At 38.5% G+C, this 17,319-nt stretch overlaps 1 protein-coding gene across 2 annotated transcripts in view; it reads right to left on the bottom strand.

Moving 5' to 3' along the window:
• The window catches only part of WNK3 (WNK lysine deficient protein kinase 3), a 126,266-nt gene that overhangs the window by 82,213 nt on the left and 26,734 nt on the right, over positions 1-17,319 (bottom strand). For both annotated transcript variants that reach the window (XM_065900745.1, XM_065900743.1), the window contains exons 2-6: positions 13,014-13,186; positions 12,018-12,238; positions 10,998-11,155; positions 7,464-7,552; positions 3,622-3,841 (exon numbers count right to left, since the gene is read on the bottom strand). In XM_065900745.1, coding sequence (XP_065756817.1) covers positions 3,622-3,841; positions 7,464-7,552; positions 10,998-11,155; positions 12,018-12,238; positions 13,014-13,186 — 861 coding nt within the window. The remainder of the gene's footprint in view (positions 1-3,621; positions 3,842-7,463; positions 7,553-10,997; positions 11,156-12,017; positions 12,239-13,013; positions 13,187-17,319) is intronic.

The raw sequence follows: 17,319 nt of genomic DNA on the forward strand, positions 1-17,319 counted from the left end.
ATATTATTCTCAGTCCTACAATCTGTTTTTTAAAGCATATCATGGGGGTCTGCAGACTCGGGGACATTTCATCGTAGTTGATTAAAATGTTAGATGGAATCCATATATTTAATTTCACTCCCTCCCAAAGTTCAAAAAACACTCCCAGAGTAAATGGATTTTTAAGTCATAAACTCACAAGAATAGAAAGAATAAAGGCAACAGCAACAACAGACAATGTTTTGGACATTTGGGGATGTGGAAAACAAACAGATAATAACTGACCTAGTGGACCTGAAAAAGTGAACCAGGGAAAGCTGAAAATCATTCCCATTTATACTGAATAATACTCGTAACACACAGGAACTGGCAGTACCAGGTACTTACAGAACTGGGTAAAGTCAAAAGAGATGACTAAAATAAGGAAGACTAAGTGAAAGGGTTTTGAGAAGTAGTTAGGTATTAGGTCCCTGTGCTCCACCCTCCAGTCCACACCTTTGGGTGATTGCTTCTTCCCTACCTGAGAAGTCTGTAATTTTGTTCTCTGGAGAGGGTAAAAGAGGATCATATCTGGACTAGGGAACACCAGGCACAGTTGAGGGTATGGCTACCATAACAAAAACAAGAAGATTAAATGACCATATGCATGCTGAACGCCATACACAGAAACCACCAGCCCTCTTCCCCACTTGGCTACCAAAATATCAGTAACCAGATCCTTACCCTCCAGGCAGGATATTGAAAGATGCTTCTCTGGAGAATCTGGCCAATCCAAGAAGAAAGACCCACAACTATTTATGTCAAAGATTCCCCAATTATTGGCCCACCTAGATACTTGAGAGTAAAGGTTAACACGTCTGACATAAGCAATCATACCATCCAATCAGCTTGTTAGTCCCTGTCATAGGCAAAATCATGGCCCCTCAAAGATGTCCCATCCTAATCCTCAAACCTGTGAATATGATGAGATAGCACTCCCATTATTGAGCTATACACAATTGACCTTAAGACAGAAAGATCTGGGTGAGCCTTTTACCAGCTAGTGAAGGATTAAACTTGCCATTCCTGACTTTGAAGATGGAGTGGGGGCATGTGAAAGGACTGAAGAACAGTCTCTAGGAGCTGAGAGTGACCCCCAGCTAACAGCCAGAAAGGAAATGAAGACCTTAGTCTTACAACTGCATGGAACTAAACTCTGTCAACAACCTGGTTGAGCCCAAAAGCAGATTCTCTCCTAGAGCCTCCAGCTAAGAGTCCAGGCCACCAAACCTTGATTTCAGCCTGTGAGACTCTAAGCAGAGAATCCAGTAAAGCCTACCAGGACTTCTGACCCACGGAACTGAAATAACAAAAGGGTGTTGTTTTAGCCCACTAAATCTGTGATAACTTGCTATACAGCAATAGAAAACTAATAGTCTCCTACTATTGATCATGAGCAGCCAGCCAAGAATAACCAGAAATATGAGAAAAGCCTCTAACAAGAAGATGGAGCACAAAACCAACGAAAAACCCCAGCAACTTGGAGAAAAGATACTATGCAGGGAGAAAAAAAGTGTCAAAAACACTCTCTTCACTAAAATTACAGAGAGGTGCCATAATATCGCATCCACAAAACAAAGAACAAGACGTTTACTCTAAAAAAGGAACAGACCAAAAAAAAAAAAAAAAATGAAAAGGAACTCTTGAAATTAAAAACAAGATAGTAGAAATGAAAAACTCAATGGAAGAGTTAGAAAATAAAGTTGACAATGTCTTCCAGAAAGGAGAATAAAAAGACAAAAAGATAGAAAAGAACATTGGAGAAACAGTCCAAGAGGCCAAACATCCAAATAACAGCAGTTCTAGAAAGAGAAAACAAAGGGAAAGAACTCAACAATAAAATACTTTTAAGAAATTTCCCAGAAACTAAAGGATATGAGTCCACTGAGTATCCAACACAGTGGATGAAAACAGACCCCAACCAAGACACACTGTGAAAATTTATAATCCTGAGAAGAAAGAGAAGATATTACAAGCTTCCAGAGAGGAAAAAATGGATCACATGCAAAAGATCCAGAAAACAGAACATCTTTGTATTTCTCAATATCAATACTGAAAGCTAGAAAATCATGGAGCAATGACTTTAAATTTTTTTAACTGCCAACCTAAAATGACTTAGCCAGCCAAATATGAAGACAGAATAAAGATGTTTTTAATACATGCAAGTCTCAAAGAATTTACCTCCCATATACCCTTTCTTAAGAAGTTGGCAGAGGAAGTGAGCCACTAAAACAAAAGGTAAGCAAAGAAAGAGAAAGACATGGGATTTAGGACACATGAATTCCAATACAGGAGAGAGGCAGAGAAGTCTAGAATGATAGTAAAAAGAAAGACCAGTATGATAGTTATGTAGCAGATGTCCAAGACAATCATTCTAGATTAGAACCATGTGACTAGAAAGATAGGCATGTTAAAGGCTATCATCTCCAAGATACCCACTGTCAATGTCCCATACTCCTTTTATTTATTTATTTTAATTAATTTATTTTTGGTTGTGTTGGGTCTTTGTTGCAGTGCATGGGCTTCTCATTGCAGTGGCTTCTCTTGTTGCGGAGCATAGACTCTAGGCACATGAGCTTCAGTAGTTGTGGCTCGCGGGGTCTAGAGCGCAGGCTCAGTAGTGGTGGCACACGGGCTTAGTTGCCCCGCGGCATGTGGAATCTTCCCGGGAAGGGCTCAAACCCATGTCCCCTGCATTGGCAGGTGGATTCTTAACCACTGTGCCACCAGGGAAGCCCCCATACTCCTTTTAAACCTGAGGACAGAATGCCCAGGTGAGCCTGGCTCAAAGTATCTGGACTTTGCTAATTTGACCACGTGCTGCTGAAGCTCCTGCACCCCCTCCCTCCAAGTACTGCACAGCCTGGATCGGGCATGCACATACATTCCACCCAACAGAAGTTATCTGTTGTCTTCTACTCTTGCGGGGGGAGCGGGTCATGGGGAGATGAGAAGTAGAGAAGTCAGAGGGGCCCACTCCCCATCAAAGCATATTGTTACCAGACAACTAATTTTTCTGGTCTGCACAACAGCCCTCTGGTGCCCTAACTGTGGTGAGCCATGTGTGTTTCCCTGGACTCACATGTGACCTCACCCTGATGACCTCCCTAGACTCGGCTCTCATAAACTCTTAGGGAAGCTGAAGCCAGACTATGACCGAGAGACTGTTCAGCTTATCCCCTCCTGGGCATCTTCACCTAACAGTAACTTCAGTAACCAGCTAGGTGTGTGTTTGCCACTCTGGTTTTCAAAACAAAATAATATATATTATTTAGGTAAACTATAATGAAAAGCAAAGGAATGAGTAACACAAAAGTCAGGGTAGATATTACCTGTGGTAATGAGGGAGAGGAACGCAAGTGGGGGAGGGGCACACAGGTAGCTTCTAAAGTTCCATTAGTGTTCTATTTCTTAACAGAAGTAGAGTTTTACTATTCTTTATACTGTACATACAAATTTAATATACTCTGTTGTAGAGATATATTTCACAATAAAATTACAATTTAAATAAATAAAATGAGAGGAAAGAAAGCAATCAGAAGGAGAAAGGAATCAACCCTGATACTATAAGGGGAGGGGAAGCCAGTGGTAGGATTCACTTACCATTTCATACGCTACTTCCTCAGGTGTATCTGTTTCTAAATTGAAACTGAATTCAATAGCTTCATTGTCTTTATGCTTGCCTTTCAATTTTTTAGGGTCTTCAACCCAGAGCCTTAAAGCCAGAGATGAATTTGAGCAATCATCTTCCTCCGCTAACTCCACCCTTAGCCCTGTATCTTCAGCAAAAAATGCGTGGTTTAGTAGGTCCCTGACAGACAACCTAATAAACAAAATACAAATCTGTTATCAATTCTTCCAATCATAAAGAATTTTTACTTAATTAGTAAAAATTGTGTCAAAGTAACAACCTGATTTAAAATTTTCTATTAATTAAATCATTAATCTGCCTTTTTATAAAAACCAAATCTTATATCCAATTTATTATTACCAAGGATGCAAAGAAATCCCAACTAACATGCATTTGTAGTGATCTTAATTAAGGATTATTAACAGTAACATATCTAGATACTGAAGTTTAACATACCTAAAGGTATGCCTAGAGATAATTAGAGAAGTGCTGCAGTAAACGTCAGATGGACTGAGTATCTTCCCTAAGCCACTGGCTTAAGTTACTAAAACTCACACAACAGATTGTTGGCAAAGGAAACTAAAAACTCTTCAAGGTATATAAACTCTAAAGTAAATTAGGAATTCAAACACTTTTACAAATATTATAAATAGAAGTCATTAACTCTATTAACAATAATCTAGTCAGTGTACTTCACTCTTTAGGGAACGCCATGGGTGAAGCTAATTCAGTTCAGCAAAGTCACACGGTTTTCTTAAAGTATTTAAGTCCAGTATCCTAGGCCAAAGTATACATATAATGGATACAACTCTAGTCTAATATTAGGGATTAACCATCTCTGAAGAGAAACAAGCACAGAGGTTCAAAAGATTCTTTTATAAGCTGGGAGAGTTAATTTCCTTTTCTTTGACCAACTTCTAAAATAGATAAATAATATCTATCTATATTACAGGCCAGTGAGAGCTATAACTGATGTATTCCATAGTTTGTATGTAGAAAGCCCCTCCTGCACTATTTAAAACAGACAAAGCATATTGACAGCACGGTATCCTGTAAGTTGAGGATTTTCAACCTTCTACATTTTTAGTGATCAAGAGACAAACACTTAACTAAGACAGTTTTATAAAAAACAAGCTTGCTCAGACTAATTAGTCTTAAGGCTAAGGTGAGATGTGTTTAAGAAGGTACAACCAAGTTAAGCACTCTGCTCCTAAATGAAAGTTTTGCCTAGATATTTTTACTAAGGAATAACCACTGCAATAGCAGCAGACAGTATCATTCATTAAATACTTATTACTCTGTTAGGTATTTTATATGCATTCATTAACTTTTTTTTTTTTTTTGTGGTACGCGGGCCTCTCACTGTTGTGGCCTCTCCCGTTGTGGAGCACAGGCTCCGGACGCGCAGGCTCAGTGGCCATGGCTCACGGGTCCAGCCGCTCCGCGGCATGTGGGATCTTCCCGGACCGGGGCACAAACCCGTGTCCCCTGCATCGGCAGGTGGACTCCCAACCACTGCACCACCAGGGAAGCCCAATTATCTTTTTAACTATCAAAATAATACCTATTTTGAGGAACAGCTAAAGTAAGTTTCTCAAGATCACACTGGCTAAGTGTGAGTCCAGATTTGAATCTTATTCTGCTGTGGAAGCCTGTGCTCTTTCCAAAACACTAATGTGCCATAAATCCTTTTGAATATTCCAGTGTTCTTTGGTAATAGATCATAATTAAAATGCTGTAAAAACAACAATCAGAAACCAAACTAAAATGGCTACTTCAACACAGTAGTTTTAGCATAGCTTTAAAATAAGCATGCCTAAATTACTACAACTCAAAAACAACAACAACAAAATAAACAACTCAATTTTTTAAAAAGGCAAAGGACTTGAATAGACATTTCTCCAAAGAAGATATACAAATGGCCAATAAGCACATGGAAAGATACTCAACGTTATTAGTCCTTAGGGAAAGGCAAATCAAAACCACAATAAGATACCACTTTATACCCATTAGGATGTCTATTAACAAAAAATGGAAAATAAGTGTTAGGGAGGACACTGAGAAATTGGAACCATCACACATTGCTGGAAGGAATGCAAAATGATGCAGCCTCTATGGAAAAAATATAGTGGTTCTTCAAAAAATTAAATATATTATTACCGTATGATTCAGTAATTCTACTCCTAGGTATATACCAAAAAGAATTAAAAGCAGACTCAAGAAGATACTTGTTCACCAATGTTCATGCCGCATTATTCACAATAGCCAAGAGGCAGAAATAACCAAAGTGTCCATTAACAGATGAATGGATAAACAAAATGTGGTGTGTGTGTGTGTGTGTGTGTACACACACACACACACACACACACACACGCACACAAAGGAATAGTATTCAACCGTAAAAACAAAGGAATTCTGATACATGCTATAACATGGATCAACGTTTAAACACTATGCTATGTGAAATAAGCCAGATGCAAAAGGAAAAATATTTTATGATTCTACTTATATGAGGTACCTACATAGAAGTAGAGACAAAGTAGAATAGAGGTCGGCAGGGGTTGAGGGGAAAGGGAGTGGGGAGTTACTGTTTAATGGGCACAGAGTTTCTGTTTGGGATGATGAGAAAGTTCTGGAAATAGTGGTGATGGTTGTACAACAATGTGAATGTGCATAATGTCACTGAATTGTACATTTTAAAATGATTAAAATGGTGGGGCTTCCCTGGTGGCGCAGTGGTTGAGAGTCTGCCTGCCGATGCAGGGGACACGGGTTCATGACCCGGTCCGGGAAGATCCCACATGCCGCGGAGCGGCTGGGCCCGTGAGCCATGGCCGCTGAGCCTGCGTGTCCGGAGCCTGTGCTCCGCAACGGGAGAGGCCACAACAGTGAGAGGCCCGCGTACCGCAAAAAAAAAAAAAAAAAATTAAAATGATTAAAATGGTGACTCTTAGGTTATTTATATTTTACCATAATTAAAATATAGAGATATATAGATATAGCCTGTTGGCACAAACACCAAGAATGTTGTGTAATAAAGCTATAATTAAACAGGTTTTATCTTAGTGACTTTTTATATTTTCAGATATGCAACACTAAACTTAGATAGATAACTAATAAAAATGAGAGACAGTCAGTGAAATGCTGGTGGAAATAATTTCTATAAAGGATCTATCACCTTATTAATCATAATCAATAAGGAGGTAAAAATCAAAATACTAACCGAGCAATTTGAGTCAGTAACTGTCCAAAGCTCAAATTAAAGGGAAAAGCTAAAACTAAAAGGAATTGTCCATAAGAAAAATAGAAATTGTGATACAAATAAATCTAGAATACTATTTCTTGAACAAAAATAGCCCTATCAGCATTACCATTATCATGACACAGGACATTCTGGACAAATAAAAAACATCTGGTGAATTGATGGCTAAATTTTTTCTTAAACTATCATAAAAAACCATTTAAGTACTTATGTGAAGGTGACAATGCAGGAAACTCTCTACTATCTACCAACTGTTAGAAGCAAGTTAACCTGGGAGGGGGGCCCACTGACTGTTAAACTGATGGCTGAAGGTGATCTTGTCACAACACACACAGACAAACACAACCCAAATTTCGGTTCAAGGAAAATTCAGCACATGGTATCAGTTTAAAATGGCAAACGATGCACTGATACACTTCACTCTAGTCAGTATGGTTTGGATTCCACTGAAAAGTCATACCCAGCATGATTCAAAGATCAGAAGAAGACCCAGCTCAAGATAAGAGAAAAATTCATCCATCAGTCATGTCATTTCACTACATATGCACCCACCTTTCAGATTTATTTTGACGAATACATCCCTCAATGATTTCTTTCACTTCAGGATCAGTGACTTTATTGAAACTGGCTGGTTTTATACCCTGGAAGAAGAAAACCGGTTTCTAGTCACAAATCAAGCAACTGAAAGCCGAAGCCAACATCATTACTAAAATAATGATTTTTTACCACTAAACCATATTCAAATTTTAAATGAGATATATACACACAGTATACGTTTAACAACTTTTTGACAAGGATTTTGTCATAGCTCTACAAATAACAGTGAAAAATTGTAAATGATCTAAATCTCTAATAACAGGTAATATTACATAAATTATGTGATATACATATATATGCATATGCTAATACATGGAAACTAAACATGTTCTCATAGTAATTAATAATGTGGAGAATTCTCATGCTGCAACATTAAGTAGGAAAAAAACAGGATCCCAAAATGTACATACAGTATAACCCCAATTAGTAAAATATAATAAACAAGTATTTTTTTGAAATCAGAAAAGTCAGTTATTAAAAAACACTTTTAGAAATTCCACATAAGGGCTTCTCTATTGCAAACATTTCAAATCAATATTTCAAAGTCTTCTAGAATGGCTAGACACAATGAGCAATCAGTAAATATATATATAAAATATATATATTGTTATATATATATAAACTTTTGAGAAATCTATATTATGTTTATCCTTAAACAATACCAAAATATTGAGAGAACCTCAAGCTAATTATCAGGTTCTAGGAATTCAATATCAAATTAATGAGGTCCAGATAATTCAAAACGTTCTTATAATAACTGTTAGCTGCCTAAATGTACTTATTTTACATTCTGTTACCCTTAATTTATGGGTTTTAGATTTAAAAAATAATACAAGAACATTGCCATCATTTAATAGAAAATTCAAAATTAAGCTATAAGCAGAAAGGTATAATAGAAAAATTATCATGGAATGAGGCAATCTAAGATCTAGTTCTGGGTCTTCACACTACCTCACAGAATACAGAATCAGAAAGCCAAGTACCATATCCTAGATAAATCTGGTGAGATTAGGAGTTAATTTGGGCCTCAAATTCAAGAAGCTTTAGTAGAGATGGAAATCTGAATTGTGATATGGCATTTTTGTGACCTGAATATAAAAGAATAAAATCACCATACAAAAAATGGAATTTTTTATTCTACTTATAGAAAAAGCCCTCTTTGACCTTTCCACTGATCTCTTACCCATTCCCCAGCCCTGGATAATTACTGCCTTTCTCTGCTCCTAGGTGAAAATAATTGGGGAGCTGCAACTTAAAAAATCAAGTACAGACTCTTCTATTTGTGGTCGTACAATATATGGGCCCAAACTAAAAGGGCATTCTAGTCCCATTTCTTTTTCTCAGCTGTTTATTATAGAAATTTTCAAACATACTCAACAGTAGAAGTCCCATGTAATCATCACCAGTTTCAACAACAAGCATCATTGCTTAACCTCGTTTCAGCTATCTACTCCCACACCACTTTTATCCTGGAATATTTTAAAGCAAGTACTAGGCACCATGTCATTTCACCCATAAAGTCTCCAGTTTCTATCTCTAACAGATATCATGTCATCATCCCACCTAAAATAATTATCAATAATTGCTTAATATCATCTAAAACCCAATCCATACTCAAATTTTCCAAATTGTCTAAATGAGGTGTTCTTACAAGTTGGTCTGTTCAAATCAGGAGCCAAACAAGGTCCATACATTACATGTATGGTGCAATGGAACCGGCTCATGCCAGCTCACAAGGGCCAACTATTACATTTTCAGGAATTGTGCAAGCTGATTATTAAAGACATCCATTTATAAAATTTAAATTATATAAACTTACGATTAAATAAATTATATTAAGAGCCAAGGTAATAAATAACTGAAAACACAATTCCTTGATTGTTTTACTACATTTTACTATTATTTATGCTCTTGCAGTTGTTTACATCTTTTGTATCCGTATGGTGGAAATACTGTATGAGTGCCACTCTGCACCCTTTCTTAACCCTGCATTCAAGTGAGGTCACATTGGTGACTTGAAATCAGTCATGGTGGGAGCACTTACACCAAGGAAATTAGCAAATGCTAGAAATCAGTGCTTTTTCTTTTTCAGAGAATCAGTTGTTAAACATTTACCAGCTCATCACTACTTTAAGTCTCTTGTATTCTGTAACAATCCCTTCCCCTTTTTTCTTTCAGGAAATTGATTTGTTGGAGAAACTAGTTCATTTGTCATATAGAATTCTGGATTTCTTATTGTCTCCCTAAACAAACCTCTGAAGTCAGACTTGAGGTCAAAATCCACCATTACTAGTAGCTGTGTGAACTTGGGCAGGTCACAACCTCTGATTCTCAGTCTCATCATTTCTAAACTGAAGACAGTGCCATCTTGTAGGAATACAAAGATAAAAGCATGTGGCATATATTATGTATTTAAAAATGGTACCTATTAGTATGTTACCTGAAACACTCTAACAATCTCTTTTGTGGCCTACCTTGAGCCACCCAACTGGATATGAAAGGACCTATTTTCAACAATCTTAACACTTTGCTTCTACCTCCCTTACTATACTCCTATTCTCTTATTTTTATAGTTATTTGTGAGTTTATATTACTGCTCTACTAAAAATGTAAGCTCTTTGTAGGTAGCAAACACTTCTTACTCATCTTTGCATTCCTTGTAATTTCTAATGCAAAAAATTACTCATAGCAGGGAACCAAATACTGTATCCATTGAATGCCACTTCATAATCAGGCTTCTAGAACCAGAAGAAATCTTCAAAACCATTTAGTCAATCTTTATTATGTAGCTTTGGAAAATAAGATCCATCTAATAAATACCTAAAAATTCTTTACAAACAAATGGATATAGATGATATATCTGTACATTTTCCCCAAAGATACTAATACAGAACATTTTATATGACCCCATTTGAGTATAGGTATATAGCATAAATCTAAATCTTGTTTCATTAAAATTATGTTAAATTTAGCACTGTTACACAGAACTAAACCAAAATTAGGTTTTTTGTTTGTTTGTTTTAATTTGGTTTTTCTGTTTTTATTTTTGGTTGTGCTGGGTCTTCGTTGCTGTGCGTGGGCTTTCTCTGGTTGCGGTGAGCGGGGGCTACTCTTCATTGCGGTGCGCGGGCTTCTCATTGCAGTGGCTTCTCTTGTTGCGGAGCATAGGCTCTAGGCACACGGGCTTCAGTAGTTGCGGCACGCAGGCTCTAGAGCGCAGGCTCAGTAGTTGTGGTGCACGAGCTTAGTTGCTCCGTGGCATGTGAGATCTTCCCGGGCCAGGGATTGAACCCGTGTCCCCTGCATTGGCAGGCAGATTCTTAACCACTGAGCCACCAGGGAAGCCCCCAAATTAGGTTTTTTAAAATTAATTTTTATTGGAATACAGTTGCTTTACACCAAAATTATGTTTGACTAAGTCAACTTCTAAGTTTACTTTACCATGAAATGTGGCAATTTGTGAAGTAAAAAGAATAAAGTTATACCTACACTAGTTACTTTACGGTATATTTGAGCTGCATTCTGGCACTCAGAATAAGGGTACTCCGAAGTAGCCATTTCTAGCATACACATTCCAAAAGCATAGACGTCCACAGATTCATCGTAGTGCTCTTCATACATCTCTGGGGCCATAAACTCAGGAGTGCCTACAAAATACCACAACCACATTTTTTTTAAAAGAAAGAAAAATGTAGAGAATTCCCTGGCGGTCCAGTGGTTAGGACTCTGCGCGCTCACTGTCAAGGGCCGGGATTCAGTCCCTGGTCATGGAACTAAGATCCCACAAGCCACGCAGTGTGACCAAAAAAAAAAAAAAAAAGTATCCACCAAGATCACATTCCCTTTGCCATAAGGATTATCTAAGTTCTGTTCCCTAAAAGCATATATATATATATATATATATATATATATATATATATATATATATATACCTATAATATACATATATATACACATATAATTCCTTAACTTAATTTCTTTAACTTTCCATACTGATGAAGTACAATTTGCAATGTTCAAAATTAGGTAATGATTACCAAAATCTGTTTTTATTTCTATCCTTGTTTTTAGTTATTTAAATTTTTCTGAAGTAGTAAATCCTACTTCTTAAGTCCTCAGAACCTTTCAATAATATTAAATACATCACAAAAGAAATACACTGGGATGTCTCTAAAATCAGTCAATATATAATAGATATTTCAAAGCAAATTCACATTCTAGACCAGGGGCCAGCAAATTTCTCTGTAAAGGGCCGAAAATAAATATTTCAGGCTTTGTAGTCCACATGGGCTCTATCACAACTAATTAACTCTGACACTGTAGTGAAAAAGCAACCATAGACGAGTAAATAAGTGGGTGTGGCTGTGTTCCAACAAAACTTTATTTACAAAAATAGGCAGTGAAGCCAAATTTGGCCCATAGGCTGTGGTTTGCTGATCCCCGTTCTAGACATATACAATTTAAAAGATCTGTCTTTACGCAACCAACAAACTATAAAATGTTAATCACCAATGACACTTTTAGCAAATGATGTGCGCATTAAGGTGGCTAGTCCTAGATCACCAATCTTCACAGATCCAGTGGGTCCCGTGATGAAAATATTGTCACACTTCAGATCCCGGTGAATAATAGGAGGAGTCCTAGTGTGCAAGAACTGCAACCCCTTTAAAATTTGCCTGCACCAGCTCCTTAAGACCTTTGGTTTCATGACTTTAAATCGTTTTAAGTACCTACACAAAGAAACAAAAACCACATGTAAACAAACATACCTAGCTTACTGTATGAGCACGTTAGGGTAAATTACGTAAGCTAGCTGATACTATATATATTATGATTGGCATCACTGAGTTATCTTCTATTGTCTGTTATGACAAAAAATTATTAAATCTAAAGCCTCATTCTTAGAGAAGACATCCTACTAAGTTTAGCATTTTTAATTCAAAACAAGAATCATTCCAATCAGAGTGACCTTTTGTGGAATGGCATCAAAATTTTAAAAACAAAGTCCTCTCTACTTCCTAATAACTGCTTAAATAGAGTCATCAGAGGGTTTAACTATGTAAAATTTTAGTGCAAAGATGCTAGGAAACAGAAAAAGTACATCGCACATTTAACAATCACAAATAAGTGGTTATACCATCAAATGAAATACTGTATTCAGAAGCAAAACAATAGACTATAATTACATGGTACTGCTCACTAGATATGTGAATCTGGCCACGTCCCCAGCCTTTCATCATCTTCTACAAAATGGCATTATATTATCTCTATAATGATTTCTAATTCTAAAATTCTATGATATCCCACAAATATTAATTTCTCAACATTGTATTTTCTAACAAACTTCATTAACATCCAAATTTTTTAACCTGCCCTGAAACATAGTCACTAGATTCAGATTCTACAAATTCTTTAATCAAGTAGTGTTACTTTACAAACAACTTTTGCGAATCCTGAAAATTATTTCCAAATAAAACTCCATTGGCACTTTCAGGGTCAACTTACGTCTTTAAGGTTCCTGATGTCATAAGTTCAGTCACTAATACAATACATTTCTTTCCTTTTAGTATAGACTCCCAGGAATCATAGAATCGAACTATATTGGGATGCTGGAGACCCTTTAACATCTCTGCTTCTTCCTTGAACCTTTGCTGCTCAGCTTTGGTTAATTTCCGGTCCTAAAATGGAAGATCAAGTTCCAAATTAAAGTCTAGAAATTCTCTTGCACATTTCTAACAACACTCAAATGAGTGCTTTATTTATTTATTTATTTATTTTTATTTATTTTTTTGCAGTACCCGGGCCCCTCACTGTTGTGGCGTCTCCCGCTGCGGAGCACAGGCTCTGGATGCGCAGGCCCAGCGGCCATGGCTCACGGGCCCAGCCGCTCCACGGCATGTGGGATTTTCCTGAACCGAGGCACAAACCCGTGTCCCCTACATCGGCAGGCAGACTCTCAACCACTGAGCCACCAGGGAAGCCCTGAGTGCTTTATTTTATTGTATGTATGTATCTATTTTCACCTGTCAATTCTTTTCTCAGTACCTATATAATCATTGATATTCTTTGTTAGGTAGTTACTTTGACTCCTCTCATACAGCAAAATGCAGCAGTTGTTACATTTCATAACTATGTTACAAACCTACCTGCATAATAAATCAATGCCTTGAAAAACAATATCTTTGATGTTAACTAAACTTTTGTGATAATCATTTCACTATATACATGTCTCAAATCATTATGTTGCATACCTTAAACTTCTACATTGTTATATGTCAATTACATCTCAATAAAACTGGAAAAATAAATAATAAATAGTAAGTAAAATTTCCTTTGCTGGAAAAGAAAAGCAGTATCTCAAAGTGAGAAAAAGTAAAAAATCAAAACAATAAGAAAGTTTCCCGAGGTGGAGGGGAAGATGGCAGAAGAGTAAGATGCGGAGATCACCTTCCTCCCCACAGATACACCAGAAATACATCTACACGTGGAACAACTCCTACAGAACACCTACTGAACGCTGGCAGAAGACCTCAGACCTCCCAAAAGGCAAGAAGCTCCCCACGTACCTGGGTAGGGCAAAAGAAAAAACAAAGACAAAAGAATAGGGATGGGAACTGCACCAGTGGGAGGGAGCTGAAGGAGGAAAGGTTTCCACACACAAGGAAGCCCCTTCACGGGCGGAGACTGCAGGTGGTGGTGGTGGGGAGGTGCGGAGACGCAGAGGAGAGCGCAGCAACAGGGGTGCGGAGAGCAAAGCGGAGAGATTCCCGCACAGAGGATCGGTGCCGACCGGCACTCACCTGCCAAGAGGCTTGTCTGCTCACCCACCGGGGCGGGCGGGGCTGAGAGCTGAGGCTCGGCTTTGGTCAGAGCACAGCGAGAGGACTGGGGCAGGCAGCATGAACACAGCCTGAAGGGGGCTAGTGCACCACAGCTAGCCGGGAGGGAGTCCGGGAAAAGGTCTGGAGCTGCCGAAGAGGCAAGAGACTTTTTCTTCCTTCTTTGTTTCCTGGTGCGCGAGGAGAGCGGATTAAAAGCGCTGCTTAAAGGAGCTCCAGAGACGGGAGCGAGCTGCGGCTAAAGGCGCGGACCCCAGAGATGGGCAGGAGACGCTAAGTCTGCTGCTGCCGCCGCCAAGAAGCCTGTGTTCGAGCACCGGTCACTATCCACACCTCCCTTCCGGGGAGCCTGTGCAGCCCGCCACTGCCGGGTTCCCAGGATCCAGAGACAACTTCCCCGGGAGAACGCACGGCGCGCCTCAGACTGATGCAACGTTACGCCGGCCTCTGCCGCCGCAGGCCCACCCCGCACTCCGGGCCCCTCCCTCCCCCAGGCCTGAGTGAGCCAGAGCCCCCGAATCAGCGGCTCCTTTAACCCCGTCCTGTCTGAGCGAAAAACAGACGCCCTCTGGCGACCTACACGCAGAGGCGGGGCCAAATCCAAAGCTGAACCCCTGGGAGCTGTGAGAACAAAGAAGAGAAAGGGAAATCTCTCCCAGTAGCCTCAAGAGCAGCGGATTAAAGCTCGACCATCAACTTGATGTACCCTGCATCTGTGGAATACCTGAATAGACAACGAATCATCCCAAATTGAGGAGGTGTACTTTGAGAGCAAGATGTGAGATTTTGTCTGTATAGCTTTGCTTCCACCATTTGTCCTAGGGTTCCATCCGTCTGTTTTTTGTTTTCGTTTTTTCTTTAATTTTTTTCTTTCTTAATAATTAATTTTAATAACTCTATATTATTTTACTTTATCTTCTTTCTTTACTTCCTTCCCTCCTTTAGACAACGAATCATCCCAAATTGAGGAGGTGAACTTTGAGAGCAAGATTTATGATTTTTTCCCCATTTCCTCTTTTTGTGAGTGTGTACATGTATGCTTCTGTATGAGATTTTGTCTGTATAGATTTGCTTCCACCATTTGTCCTAAGGTTCCATCTGTCCGTTTTTTAAAAAATTTTTTTCTTAATAATTATTTTTCAATTTAATAACTTTATTATATTTTATTCTATTTTATTTTAATTTATTTCCTTCATTCTTTCTTTTTTCCTTCCTTCCCTCCTTTCTTCCTTCCTTCCTTCCTCCCACTGTACGTCCCTCCCTCCGTCCCTCCCTCCTTCCTTTTTCTTTCCTCCTTTCCTTCTTTTCTTCTTTTCTTCTATCTTCCTTCCTACCTTTCTTTCTTTCTTTCTTTCTTCCTACTTCTACTAATTCTTTCTCTCTACTTTTTCTCCCTTTTATTCTGAGCCATATGGATGAAAGACTCTTGGTGCTGCAGCCAGGAGTTAGTGCTGTGCCTCTGAGGTGGGAGAGCCAACTTCGGGACACTGGTCAACAAGAGACCACACAGCTCCACATAATATCAAAAGGCGAAAATCTCCCAGAGATCTCCTGCTCAACACCAGAACCCAGCTTCACTCAACGACCAGCAAGCTACAGTGCTGGAGACCCTATGCCAAACAACTAGCAAAAGAGAAACACAACCCCATCCATTTAGCAGAGAGGCTGCCTAAAATCATAATAAGTCCACAGACACCCCAAAACACACCACCAGACATGGACCTGCCCACCAGAGAGACAAGATCCAGCCTCACCCACCAGAACACAGGCACTACTCCCCTCCACCAGGAAGCCTACACAACCCATTGACCAACCTTAGCCACTGGAGACAGACATCAAAAACAACGGGAACTACAAACGTGCAGCCTACAAAAAGGAGACCCCTAACACAGTAAGATAAGCAAAATGAGAAGATAGAAAAACACACAGCAGATGAAGGAGCAAGATAAAAAACGCACCAGACCTAACAAATGAAGAAGAAATAGGCATTCTACCTGAAAAAGAATTCAGAATAATGAGAGTAAAGATGATCCAAAATCTTGGAAATAGAATAGACAAAATGCAAGAAACATTTAGCAAGGACCTAGAAGAACTAAAGATGAAACAAACAATGATGAACAACACAATAAATGAAATGAAAAATACTCTAGATGGGATCAATAGCAGAATAACTGAGGCAGAAGAATGGATAAGTGACCTGGAAGATAAAATAGTGGAAATAACTACTGCAGAGCAGAATAAAGAAAAAAGAATGAAAAGAACTGAGGACAGTCTCAGAGACCTCTGGGACAACATTAAATGCATCAACATTCAAATTATAGGGGTTCCAGAAGAAGAAGAGAAAAAGAAAGGGACTGAGAAAATATTTGAAGAGATTATAGTTGAAAACTTCCCTAATATGGGAAAGGAAATAGTTAATCAAGTGCACGAAGCACAGAAAGTCCCATACAGGATAAATCCAAGGAGAAATATGCGAAGACACATATTAATCAAACTGTCAAAAATTAAATACAAAGAAAGCATATTAAAAGCATCAAGGAAAAAACAACAAATAACACACAAGGGAATCCCCATCAGGTTAACAGCTGATCTCTCAGCAGAAACTCTGCAAGCCAGAAGGGAGTGGCAGGACATACTGAAAGTGATGAAAGAGAAAAACCTGCAACCAAGATTACAATACCCAGCAAGGATCTCATTCAGATTTGATGGAGAAATTAAAAACTTTACGGACAAGTAAAAGCTGAGAGAGTTCAGCACCACCAAACCAGCTTTACAACAAATGCTAAGGGAACTTCTCTAGGCAAGAAACACAAAAGAAAGAAAAGACCTACAACAATGAACTCAAAACAATTTAGAAAATGGGAATAGGAACATACATATTGATACATTACCTTAAATGTAAATGGACTAAATGCACCCACCAAAAGACACAGATTGGCTGAATGGATACAAAAACAAGACCCATATATATG

The sequence above is a fragment of the Phocoena phocoena genome, chromosome X, assembly GCF_963924675.1.
Source record: "Phocoena phocoena chromosome X, mPhoPho1.1, whole genome shotgun sequence".
NCBI classification, from domain to species: domain Eukaryota; kingdom Metazoa; phylum Chordata; class Mammalia; order Artiodactyla; family Phocoenidae; genus Phocoena; species Phocoena phocoena.